Source organism: Notothenia coriiceps, unplaced genomic scaffold (genome assembly GCF_000735185.1).
Source record: "Notothenia coriiceps isolate Sejong01 unplaced genomic scaffold, NC01 NC01_scaffold00027655, whole genome shotgun sequence".
Lineage (NCBI taxonomy): Eukaryota > Metazoa > Chordata > Actinopteri > Perciformes > Nototheniidae > Notothenia > Notothenia coriiceps.
In genome coordinates, this window is record NW_011360356.1 from 21,397 (window position 1) to 34,485 (window position 13,089).

General features: G+C 39.8%; 2 protein-coding genes across 4 annotated transcripts in view; both read left to right on the forward strand.

The window, feature by feature from the left end:
* LOC104957737 (uncharacterized) overlaps window positions 1–131 on the forward strand; it is a 2,173-nt gene extending 2,042 nt beyond the window's left edge. The window contains exon 4 of the mRNA XM_010785390.1: window positions 120–131. Coding sequence (XP_010783692.1) covers window positions 120–131 — 12 coding nt within the window. The remainder of the gene's footprint in view (window positions 1–119) is intronic.
* A 3,815-nt stretch (window positions 132–3,946) lies between these two features.
* On the forward strand, window positions 3,947–11,798 carry LOC104957731 (solute carrier family 22 member 4-like). 3 transcript variants are annotated; one of them, XM_010785384.1, is made up of 12 exons: window positions 3,947–3,969; window positions 4,204–4,478; window positions 5,096–5,302; window positions 6,519–6,622; window positions 6,978–7,132; window positions 7,247–7,418; window positions 7,825–7,951; window positions 8,033–8,133; window positions 8,459–8,673; window positions 9,975–10,157; window positions 10,623–10,758; window positions 11,222–11,798. In XM_010785384.1, exons 2-12 carry the CDS (start codon window positions 4,269–4,271, stop codon window positions 11,316–11,318), a joined length of 1,707 nt encoding a protein of 568 aa, XP_010783686.1. In that variant the 5' UTR covers window positions 3,947–3,969; window positions 4,204–4,268; the 3' UTR covers window positions 11,319–11,798. The 3 variants fall into 3 exon arrangements, with proteins under 3 accessions (XP_010783686.1, XP_010783685.1, XP_010783687.1); XM_010785383.1 differs by having other exon boundaries at window positions 3,951–4,478; XM_010785385.1 differs by having other exon boundaries at window positions 3,951–4,478; window positions 5,099–5,302; window positions 11,222–11,796.
* Window positions 11,799–13,089: the final 1,291 nt, after the last annotated feature.

A 13,089-nucleotide genomic window follows, 5' to 3' on the forward strand; every position in this document is an offset into this window, starting at 1 on the left:
TAGGGAAATCCAGTGGGAAAATCCCATTGCTTTTTGTCGATGGACCTCTCTAGCGATACTAACATCCAGGTCTGCCTACAAAAATACGTCATCACTATACCACTCTTGTGTCTCCTCAGCATACTCTTTAGGAGAGTCCATGGTTGTGGTCCAACAGTCCAAAAATCAGCTCCTAACATCTAACCCTTTCGTCTATCCCTTGACCTCTGTGTGAAACATCACAGGGTTATAGTGGATAGGGGATAGGATAATTCAAAAGGACTTAGGAGAAGAGACCGCGGTACTTTCGAGAATCCGAATGCACTTTCACTATCCGCCGTGTTTATGATGCGCCAGCGGACGTCATGAATGTGCGTCTGCTGCTGTGGGGAAACTATGGAAACTACAGTTTCTATAGCGGACTACAACATGGATGTATAATAAGAAGGAGGGACTACTGTAAACTCATCTAGAGACTCTGCACCATACTCTGATGCTGTTGTTTTATGCTTTATGAACGTGGACAACAGGTTTAAAAGAAACATATTCTTCATGACCAAAGTTGGAATTGAAATAAAAAAGGAAAGTGAAACTGATGCTCGTCACCCTCTCCCTCCGGTCCACATTAATACAAATGATCCCAATACGTATGATTGTATGAACTATGAAAAGATCTTACATATACATATATATATACAATATGTGTGACATTTTAAAGTTGGAATGAGGTTTCTGAGTGAAAGTATGAAGGAGCAGTTAGCAGTTGAAGGAGTAGCAGTTGAAGATTGTTGAAGTCTGAAGACTTCTCCATTGACTTCCATGTTAAAAATGAGATGTATTATGGGATGTATCTCTGGAATTATGAAAGTTATGAATGATGAAAGTAATAGCCATTGATTCCCGACCGAGCTGAACGTTTTGATGTTTGAACAGAGTTTCTGCGATGTTCAATGTGGGAGAAGAAGCAGCGCAAAATAACCAGGCGGAATCATAAAGAATTATGTGCGTAGCATAACAGATAGTTGGAATGCTGTGTCAGCAATCCCGCTAAATGATCCCAATACGTATGATTGTATGAACTATGAAAAGATCTTAAAATAAATACAAATGGATTTAATTATAAACATTAGTCCTTAACATCTATCACTGTGTATATCACCATTCAAACATCTTTTAAAAGTTGAACAAACCCCACACAGCTCAGTGAAATGTTGACTTTATTTGATAATTTCAGTCAAAACTAACGTTCATATTTCTCTTTTTGATTATAATACTGATGAATGTTCAAAACAAAGCACTTTGGCAACTTACCACATACGTTTTAAAAAGCTTAATAAGCACCGTAACTTTCATGATATCATTTCTCTGTCATAATCGGTTGTTTCCGTGCCGAATGTTGTGTGACGGCAAATGCTGCGGCTGCAAGGCATTGTGGGGCAGCATTTTCTCCTCTCCTTTCGGTGAGGGAGGTCCAGTGGTTCCTAAGCTAAAGGAGGTTATAGAGGAAGTTTGAAACATCCTTTCCTATCATCTTTCAAACGGCACTTATCATGGCTGTCACTGAGGGACTTCCGGCTCATTTCACTCCGTTAGGAAGGTTCCTAAGCTAAATGGACTATTCGACTTCAGTCAAGGTCCCATGGAGGTCCACCGGAAAGGGAGGGACTTCGCCTCTCTATACACTCCAACACATTGTACGTGATAAACTAAGGGGCATGACATCTCTAAATGGTTGACCAATCACAACAGAGCTTGCCAGCTAACTAATCAGAGCAGACTGGGTGCTGCAGCACAGGCAGTTTGAAAAAAAAACTTTAAACCATGTTAACATGTCACAGTAGAAGCACAACATAGAAATATGAACCTGAAAATGAGCATCATATCCTCTTTAAAGAAAAAAAAATTAGAGATTTTCTTTGCATGTTTAACAGAGCTTTCTACAGAAAGGATTCAACACCGATACAGAGTACATGTGTTTTACATTCAACCTTTTCAGAGTCAGAAAAGGTTGAATGAAGAGTGCTTGTGTTGTTTAATCTTTATCTGGTTGGCCACAGCCAAAAACAGAACTGTTTCAAACTAGCTGTAAACAGTTTGTGATCAGATGTAAAAAACCAAAGAGACTGTGTTTAAAAAGTCCTTATATTTTGAAACCAGACAAAGCAAACAGCACTTTTTGATTTGTGCTGACATCAAACATAGTGTCATGCAAACAAAGTTTATTCCTAAAATGTCCTGTTCAATCAATCTGTTACACTCCCCAACGGAAAGAAGCTTTCTGACATAATTACAAAACAGTAACTCTTCCACCGAACTCCAGCGACACATTGAAAACATGTTGTACATCCAGCCCTGGATGGATAAGACATTAAGGCCTGATGGGAACTGCTCGCTCACATCCTCCTCCCTCCTTTAGTAATTCGGAGTCTGCATGCGTTGCTGATAAGAACTATCAAAGGAGCATTTGTGTTTCCAACACAGACTTGTGATGTTTTTTTTGGTCTTATTGTCACTTCAAGAAAGTAAAATACACTTTTTGGGGGGTTTACCATAAGTCATTGAATGCAGCTTCAACATCGTCTGAAGAGAAATAAAAACACTGAGTTAGTCTGACCTGAACAAACTGGTACTGCGGATGTTATCTGACAGGCAAAAAGAGAAATCTGGACTGGACTTGAATCTTTTTACTTGTTTAATCACTTACTTTAAGTCCCCTGCACAGTAGAAATAAATGATCAGGCTTGAAATGTTAAAAGTTGACAAACCGTGTTAACATCCAGCTCACACCGATCATGAGCCTGTAAAACATTACTACACTCACACAATCATGCAGTACATACACAATGGCTGACTTTCTGTTTGATCAGGGGTGTCAAACTCAAGGCCCGGGGGCCAAATCCGGCCCATGACTTCATTTAATGTGGCCCACAAGAGCTTGCAAAGAATATAGTATGTTTATTATACGGTTACATGCAGATTTACAGAAGCACGTCACCCATAAACTACATGTCCCACAATGCATCTCAAATTTGACCTTTTTCTCATAATTTGACTTGTTTCTCATAATTTTGATTTTTTTCTTCAAAATATTCATTTTTTCTCAAAATCTGACTTTTTTCCCATAATGTAATTTTTTTTCAAAATGTCACTTTCTTTTTCTTTCTTTTTTTCCAGAATGTGGCTTTTCTTTTTAAATCATTTTGTGACATTCTGAATGAGTAGACTTGCATTTTTTGCCTAGACTTCTGCTTTCAGACGTAGTTAATTATGAAGTTATTACCCTATCTGATATGAATCCAATGCAAAGGCAATGATGTAATATAATACATTATTTTATTAAATATTTATATATGTATTTTTATATAGTCTTAAAGTTACAACCGGCCCCAACCATAATGCTAATGTGGTCCGAGATGAAAATGAGTTTGACACCCCTGTGTTAGATGATCACATGCAGGACAGATTATTGTCAGAAGTCAATTGAGAACAGGAAATGTTAGTGATGTTAAAAACAAGGGTATTTTCTGGAATCCTTCCTCCTGACCTTTCAATTGAAGCATGAAAATAACCATCAGCCTCTCAGGAAATGATTTGATCATTAATACATTGAAAATCTAGCGCACATTTTCAAAATAATTATTTCTACAACATTTTAAATAATAAGAACTTTAACTTTATTTTTGTTGACAATCTGCAAAAGTCAAATTCATAAATAGAACATCGAAAAAATGTTACGTATTTTTTTCAAAAGCACGTCACATAAGCTTCATGTTTACCCTTTAAAGGAGACACAGTGTTTCTTCCCAACTTGCTCTCTCTGTCTATTATCTGTAAAGATGAGGAGTTGCAACAAGTAGTTAGTATACTATGAGCTCAGACTTTGGGAGGAGGAGAAGGAGGAGGAGTTTTTTTTGTGTTGTCTGGAATAAATGAGGTTTAAAATCTTCAGAGAGATCCTGCAGAGAGAAGCTAACAACTGCCGAAACAGGAGTATAAGACGCCTTTTTGTATTCACATAGTCCAAATATTTGTACTTACTGTACTATTTATAGTTGGGAGATGCAGTCATTGTACTTGTAGTAACAGAGGATATTATATTTATGTTTTAATGATGCCCATTTATCTGTCATTTTGGCACATATTGTAAAAGCAGTACTTTGGCAGTCGTGGCTATATATTGAAAAGTAGTTTATAAACTATTGTATGTTCTTTCTGCATTTACAGTCAGCGTGAATGTCAGTTACTCAAGTAGTTACAGAGTCAAACAAAAAAGAGTATAAGTAAGGAAAATGCAGGACTACGAGGAGTCAGTGTCGTTCCTGGGGACTTGGGGTCCGTTCCAGAAAAGAGTCTTCCTCCTGCTCTGTCTCACCTCAATCCCAGGGGGATACAACGTCCTGTCCGTCATCTTCCTGTTGGCCAAGCCATCACACCACTGCCACATCCCCGCCCAAAGCAACCTGAGCCAGGACTGGATCCAAGCCAGCATCCCAGTACAGGTCAGAAACAAGCCTGATCAAAATGATTCCGAAGATTTTTAATTAAGTAAAAAGAATGATGGATTCCATGTGATTTTCATTATTTAAATGTTACCATCTTTATTTAATCAATGGATTTATTATCTTTTAATGCAATTAAAGCATTTTTTTCTACCCAAAAGGCTTAAACTGATTAAACAAATTCCATTTAATACAAAGCTAGCTAATTTTTCTTTATTTAGAATGTAAGCATGCCGCTGCTTTGTTTTCAGGTTAAAGTTAAGTATTTTGAGTTGGTTGAATTTGTCTTGTTTGATGAATAAACTTGTTAAAAAATTAAGTCGCATTTATTTTATCAGTTCCACATGTTACCCTCTGCAGGACAGTAATACATCATTTGTAGCTAAACTAATTACATTTTTTATCTAGTTGAATGCTGAGGCACAACATTGCAGATTTCTGTGTACGAGCTAAGGGTTTTCTAATATTTGGAAACGCAGTCAGCTAATTATTTACTATACAGCTTTGGGGCTGTGCTCCCTGTGCAGGTCAGAACCAGTCTGGTTAAAACTGATCTGAATGAGTGCAGCATACCTCCTGTTGTTGCAGCAAGTTGGACATAATGATTTCCTGGTCAGCAGGTGGCAGGAGGACGGCTGGAGAGGAGCAGTTGTAGCCGGTATGAGCTGGACCTGGTGCAGAACCTGTCTGCGGTCGGAGGCAAACCTGCCCTGAACCTTAACCAGTCCAGTGTAGAAGTCCTCGTGTCCAGCCTGAAGAGGGAGGGCTGTAAAGACGGATGGACCTACAGTACAGAGCACTACGAGTCTACTGTAGTCAGCGAGGTACTGAGCTACTGATGCTGTGGAATTTACACCAACACCACTTTCCTCCGTCTGTTTGTTAATGTTTAGACTTTGAAATTGTTTTATGTGTATCAGTCAATTCTGTCTGTAAAACACTAATAGGTGACCTGTCTCAGTGGCCTCGGATCATTGATTTGCCTCAGATGTCACACCTAAGAAAAGCAATATTTTCAAAGTCAGGTCCTTTGAAAAGCTTTCAGAGTTAACGGAATATAGATTTTAAGAACATAGCAAATGTTCGCAAGTGTGTAGAAGTATGCAGTTTGTTATTACTTTTGTATTGGTCTTTAAGAGTGCTGGGACTGCCTGAGCTAGAACAGAACATTTAAAAAACAGAAATTAAAGGCAAGCAGGACATCAACAGCCATATGTGAGGCATAGGGATATCATTGGTGGGCAACTAATCAATTGCACAGGGAAGTAAAAGCTCAGCATGATGACCGAGAGGAGAAAACCCCAAATATTGACAAGCCGATGAAACCAAAACCAAGTAAATTTGAGGCTGTTCAAACCAGCAGCGTGCTAAGGAGGAAACTTGAAAGCCTTCTGAAGAACCGAACACTGGAGGATCATCACTCAGATTAGGGTTACCAAAGAGACACTTAAGGAGCCTAAAGTAGATGGGTGCTGATGGGCTGTGCTCAGAGGTGCAAGACTTTAGAGGAAAACTGCCAGCATCTGAAAAGATGGATGTTAGAGGACCGCACTAAAAGAAGATGGACACTAGGAAACCTCCCTCTTAAGAGACTCACATTGATAGAGCAGTTCTGAGAGGATCAGAAATAGGGATTGTCTCTATGAGTATCCTTCCTGAAGGATCAGAATCTGTGAAGCTCAACACTGGAAGACCTTGCACCTTGGATGAAAGAGGAGAGGACAGGGAGGAATAACTAGTTGAGAGAGAAGAGGGGTTCAGAAGCTTAGATCGAACTCTAAAGCTTAAGAGAGTCAGGACATACAGAAGATATTCAGAATAAAGTACAGGAACAGAACAATTGAGCACAGATACAGTAGATGAGGTAATTGTGACCAGCGGATCTCTTTAGTTTTTGTAGTATTTAGTCGTTTTTTAAAAAGTTTGTTGTATTATTTATTCTGTGTTCTCCAAGTATCTCAGTGTTGATTCCTGCAGTTTTACTCCAGTTTATATTTACATTTCTGCTGCATATTTTCCACATGTCGCTTTGTCTTCCAGTTCAACCTGGTGTGCAGTGACCAGTGGAAACAGCCTCTGACCTCGCTTTTCTACTTCCTAGGAGGACTCTTTGGATGCTTCATCTCTGGACAGATCTCTGACCGGTACTTTGCACTTTCAGTTCAAACAGTTGTGTGTTTGCCGCTCCCCTCAGCTGATGCAGAGTTAGCAGAGGTAGAACGTTTTGCCTTTGTTTAGCTATGTTTTGCTGTTAGCTAAGCTACCACTTTGAGCTATGCTATCTCTATCCACTCCATGAATAAGGAAGCAATGCAAAACAAATTGAAGAAGTTGAAGAAGTTGGGTTAGCTGACCGTCCTGAAATCTAGAAACCTACAAATACATATCCATGCATATTCAAAAACATGAAGCTTTCATAATTTGCGTTGAACTAAGACGACCATCGTGCTAGCAACCACCAATATATTTGTACTTTTGTCTCTGTTCTTTGTACTTTAGGTTTGGCAGGAAGCCTGTTCTGTTTGGTTCCATCTTCGCGCTGAGCCTCTTCAGCAGCGCTGTGGCCTTTGCGCCATCCTGGCCCGTCTTCATCGCGCTCTTCTTCATGCTGGGCATGGGTCAAATCACCAGCTACATTGCTGCGTTTGTACTGGGTATGGTTTTTCATTATTACTACTCTGTGACTGCTGTCTGAAAAACTACAAAAGAAAAGTCCATTGTGGACAGTAATGTCATTGCCTGACTCATTTGAAACATTTCCTTCACAGGTTCAGAGCTCTTGATGGGTTCGACGAGAGTTATCTTCTCCAGCCTCTGCTTGCCTTGCGTCTACGTGAGTGCTACGCTGCTGCTGCCTGTCACTGCCTACCTGATGAGCAGCTGGAGATACCTGTCCTTGACCATGGCTGTGCCCGGCCTGGCCTGTCTCCCCTTCTGGTGGTAAGACCTCAGTTAACTATCAAGATATATTTACAGCTTGTGAACCATTTGATAAATCAGTTTTCAGGTAAACCATTTTTTAATATAAGTATGACATTCGTCTGGGTCAAGTTGATGAAAGGGAAACTTAAAACCCAGTTCAAGCGTGGTTGTGCCCATACTAAGAAAACAAACTTAAAGCCAGGCCTAAGGCACAAGGTTAATGTCCTGTGTTTAGGAGCGTGATCATTTTTACCAAATTGTTCGTCTTGCGCCATTGGTAAGATAATTTCTGACTTGGGTGAACACCTTGATCTTTCCCACCATAGCTTGATAAAGTCTGTAAAACACACAGATAGATTACCCAGAGTGAACTTGGGTCCTTCTCCTATTTCTAACAAGACATTTTCATACATCTGTCCACCAGGCTGATTCCAGAGTCCCCTCGCTGGTTAGTATCTCGTGGTCGTTTCCAGGAAGCAGAACTCCTGCTTAGGTCAGCGGCTCTCCATAACCGTGTTGAAGCTCCATATGTCATCTTTATCCCAGCCAACGTAAGAACCTCAAACCTCAGCTCTATTCTACTCAAAAATATCTATGATGGACATTGTACTGCAGTTTCTGTCTCTCCTCAGGTTGAAAAAGAAACAAGTGAGAAGGTAAAGTCAACGAGCATCCTGGACCTGCTGAAGACAGCAAACATTCGAAATATTACACTAATGCTGTGGATCATCTGGTAAGTAAAAGCCCTTTTACATTTCAAGAACCTGAAATTCCAGACCTTACTTACTGTGCTGCTAGCGATAGAAATAGCAAAGTGGACTTGTTCGCCCATCCAGAAACTAGATGCAGTTTACACATCATTTACTGTGTTATTATCGCTTGACAAACCAGGACAATTCTTACATTACATTTTAGCTCCACCACACCTATAGCTTTAACAGTGTGCTGTTTGCTCTGTCCACACATGTCATATTGTTGCTGTAATCTTATTGCTGGGACCAAGACTTCAGCCTCTAGGGGGTGTGAACACTGAAGTCTGGTTTTCTTGTTGTTTGCAGGTTTTCTTTAAATGTTAGCTTTTTCGGATTGTCCTTCAACATGTCTGCTCTCTATGGCAACCCCTTCCTGAACTATATCCTGCTAACGGCTGTAGAGCTCCCAGCATACACTGCTAGCTGGCTGGTGTCACGCAGTTTTCCTCGCCGTCTGTCCTGTATCAGCTTCACCCTGCTCGGGGCGCTAGCTCTGCTTCTCATTCAGATCACTCTGGACAGTGAGTAGGACCAGCACAAGCTAGCTAAACTCCTACACTGCTGATGCAAAACATATGTTTACATTCAGTGTTTACATTCAGTGTTACTCACCAAAACGCTTTTTCCTTTAGGTCTGACACATGTGTTAAAGGTCCCATGTCATGCTTTTCCGGTTATTACCCATCTCCTTGTGTGCTATGTAGCTTTTTCTGCATGTAAACGGTCTGCAAAGTCACAAACCCTCAAAGTACACCCTGTAGCGAGTACAACTCTAACACAGAAAATACCTGTCTATGCTGCCCCAGAACGCTTCGTTGGAGATTTTTCTCTTTCCGTTTTTTTCTTGCTGGTCATAGTGACGTAACGGTCATAGTGACGTAACAGCTCCGCACGCACGCACACGCACACACACACACACACACACACACACACACACACACACACTCAGCCTTATCTTTTGAGCTGTGAGTGTGTTTGTGTGCTCAGGCTGAGTTCCGCGGTGTCTGCTGTCTCGCAGACCCCACGCAGCAACCAGGAAACGACACCAGTAATCCAGCTCACACTGTCCGCTCCTCGAGCCTCAAAGGGTGGAGCAGCGAGTCCCGCCAACATGGCACCCAGACCCCACGCAGCATTCTCATCTGTTTGTCATTACTGGTGTCATTTTCTGGTTGCTAACAAACGCCATTGTAACACATAAACACTGATGTTCCGCTGTAACGGTGGTAGACTAATCAGAACAGAGTGGGCGAGCTGACCAATCAGAGCACAGTGGGCTCATAGGGAGGGGGGGTAGGAGCTCCAACAAGGCGTGTAGGACAGAGAGTGAATACACATACTATACAGAGATGCTGTATGAGAAAACCAATGTGATTTTGGAACATTGAACAATGTATACCTCAACAATGGAATTATGATCAGTAGAAATGGCCATGTCATGGGACCTTTAAATGTATTTCATTCCTCATAAAAGATGTGCAACGCCAATTCTTTAAAGTCTCTTAAATCAGAGTTGTTTACAAACCTGTTCACCAATCCTAGCATGTAACAATTACATGTAAGCAAGGTTTATTGTATTGCTTGCATTTTTGATGGGTGGAATTTAAAAGGCTTTAAACAACACTGTACAAAACATCCCTTTTATTTCAGCCCCATGCACACCACACATTTCAAGACAAACAACTCTTGATGGCCTGCTATGCCTAGTTATGGTATTATTGAGAAATAACTTTGGGGAGGAGTTGAATTAACAGTCAATTGGTTCATATATACAATAACTTATTTTACCCTCATCAATAATGTACCGCCCTTTTCCCTGCAGGTAATCAAGCTATCACCCTGACCCTGGTGCTGCTGGGTAAATTTGGGATTCTGGCCGGCATCGCTGTGTTGTACATATTCACTAGTGAGCTGTCTCCCACAGTCATCAGAAACACAGCCATGTCTTCTTGTGCCATGTTCTCCAGAGTGGGCTCCTCTGTTTCCCCATACTTGCTGCAGCTGGGTGAGACCTTCAACTACATACATCACACTGTGGAGGTTATAGAGTATATTAGGGGTGTCCATGAATTTTCAACGAATACACAAATGAATCTAAAGAGCCTGATCCTGCTTCCATTGTAAAACCTAAGCAGCTGTGTTAATATGTGGTTATGAAATAAAGGATCATTCGATTTGGGCTACACAGGTGCTGAATTTCTGATTTGACATAGACTCATCTGTTAATAAATCAACATGTAGCGTAGTTACACTATCCACATTTGCCCTTGTGATGCTTTCTGTCCTACCTCTTTTAAAGGGCTAGTTCTTCGTTTTTTCAGGTAACCTCAGTTAAATATGAATAAATCTCAATTCTTTGGTTTTATCTGGTTGATTTTTTGTGATTTGGATAAAGTGACCCTTTAATGCCCATTTAGGTCTGTATGGGACAATGTATGAGCTCACTGATATGGTCTGGTTTTGTCTCCAGCTGTGTTCAATCAGTTCCTGCCGTGGATCATCGTGGGTTGTCTGTCGCTGCTCAGTGTTCTAGTCTGCTTCTTCCTGCCCGAGACTTTCAGAGAGCCTCTGATCGACACCATTGATCAGATGCCGCTCGTACAGCGGTCAGTCTGCACAGTCATTTGAGTCTTCATGTGTTTAACATTGGAAGAATGTAGTCTACAAATAGGCTTATTGGTCTTTGAAATAAAGTGAAAGAAAATACACATCTACAAAGCAATATCAGAAGACTCAGAATCAGAAAAGGTTTAATTGCCAAGTAGGTTTGTTGGTTAGTTTTATTTAATACTTTTTGGGAAAATAAGCAGATAAGGCAGTAGGCCTACCAACACTGAGAAAAAAAAACAATGCCAGCAGAGCTTTAATCTTTACAGCTTAGCTCCCACAACACATGATTAGAACATTAAAAGACTGGCTGTTTAAATGTATATATTTAAAAAATATATCCCAAAAATATAGGATGCAGGATCTACATGTATATTGTATATATTATATTAAAACATTAGCAGGATGAAAATCATTGTGTATATTCAGCCTGAATAATGCAGCTCTCCTCATGACTTCCAGGTTCCGATGGCCATGGGCCTCCACGCCTCCTGATGATGGGAAATTAGCTAAAGACCAGACTACTGCACCTGAGATCATCTGCACATCTCGCCTATAAGACTCAAAACACACCAATGGATAAGATAACACACTACAGTTGACACGTAAACTGCAATTTACTTTAATTGCATTCAGGGAGAGATTGCTGCAAAAATTAACAAAGGAGGTAAACTATTGAAAAGCTTTGTTGAAAATGTAGACTTGCAGAATGCTGGATCGTTTTTTTCATTCAAATTAGCCTTAACTTTAAATGGACATGTAGATCTAGGTTACTGTGCACTTGACATGTATGTGGCAACTAGTCTAAGTTGAAAAATATATACATTATAAACATGACTTTAAGGTGAAAGTTAATTTGATTGTACATTCTGTACAGACTCCAGAAGACAAGATGAATGCTGCTCCTGTGGCAGCAGCAGCAGCAGCAGCAGTAGCAAAGCCACTTTAAGAGATCCAGAATTCATTATAAAACTTTAATTTTTTAATGTTTTTGTCTCTATCAGTACAATGAAGTTTGTGTAAATATCGTATGCAATGAATACGTTAATAAACAAAGTAAATTAAATCAACATCTCTATTTTTTTATGTTTTTAGGGGACTCATATTCAAAGTTAATTGTTTTATTAGAAAATAAATCTGATCCTGAAAGTTTGGTTCTGCAGTTTCTGATTGCACCTGAACGCCTCAGCGGTCTGAACTGGACAGGGCAGGGCATGTCTCGCGCTGGCTCCGCCCCGGATGTACCACTCCAGCTTCGTGAGCGTTCATGAAGCCAGCAGTGTTCACCGGAAACGAGGCAACTCGGCCTTCAAAATAAAAAATACAAATTTTTAACCAAAAAAAGACAAAATGGAGCGAAGACTTTTGACAAAATAACATGGGCTCCTTAAGTTAATTTATACATAAAAATGAACTGTAAATGTTGTGAAATGTTCAATGTTACGTATGTTATTATTATTGAGGTAGGTTATTTAGATCATTTAGGGAGGAGCTTGGGACTTATTTTATGGGACTACCAGACTTCCATTGCCCTTTCTACACTGTAGCTACTGTGCATATCACATTAAAGCCTTTGAATCTTTGATGTTTGGAATTTTTTTTAAATTTTTTTTTTAAACATTTACTACACATACTCCTCCAACACACATGAACGCGCACGAGATAAGTTTGTGCACAGATAGAAGGCTGACAGGCAGGTAGGCCATCCAGTTATTTTAGCCGGGCCGGCTAAAATGATTGGTCGTGCTTTTTACAGTACTACTTCCACAGATGAATTTTTTTAATGGATTTTTTGTCAAAGCACTTAAGATATTCATTGCTATCGGGATGTTAAGAGCATTCCATGGAATATAACAAAAAGTGTATCTCGAGCCGGTTTCTCAAACTTACCTAACCCACCTTTAAGTGAAATATTGACTGAAATAGTCATAATATTAAAACGTCCAAATAATAATTTCAAGATTTTAATGCCAGTACACTTTGCTGCTGAACAAAAATTATTTCCCAATTTGGGATCAATAAAGTATCTATCTGTCCGTCTGTCTGTCTGTCTGTCTGTCTGTCTGTCTGTCTGTCTGTCTGTCTGTCTGTCTGTCTATCTATTTACCTATCTATAAACATTACAAATCATGATAAGTATAAGTGGGAACAAAATTATAGCCAATGTAAATGCAATTTAGCTTTGATATATTTCTATAAATAACCTATAATGAAACAGAAACAACTTATTTCTGTCAGCAAAGCAAAAGTTAAGAAACCTTCAAGCTTTTATTTTGAATGTCCCTTGACCGGAAGTTGTCTTCTTTTTATGAGCTTTACTGAGTCTGCGC

Coding starts and splice junctions, on each gene's coding strand:
- LOC104957731 (XM_010785384.1), top strand. CDS start 4,269: ATGCAGGACTACGAGGAGTCAGTGTCGTTCCTGGGGACTTGGGGTCCG. Junction 6,623..6,977: donor TCTGGACAGATCTCTGACCG/GTACTTTGCACT, acceptor TTTGTACTTTAG/GTTTGGCAGGAAGCCTGTTC. Junction 7,133..7,246: donor CATTGCTGCGTTTGTACTGG/GTATGGTTTTTC, acceptor TTTCCTTCACAG/GTTCAGAGCTCTTGATGGGT.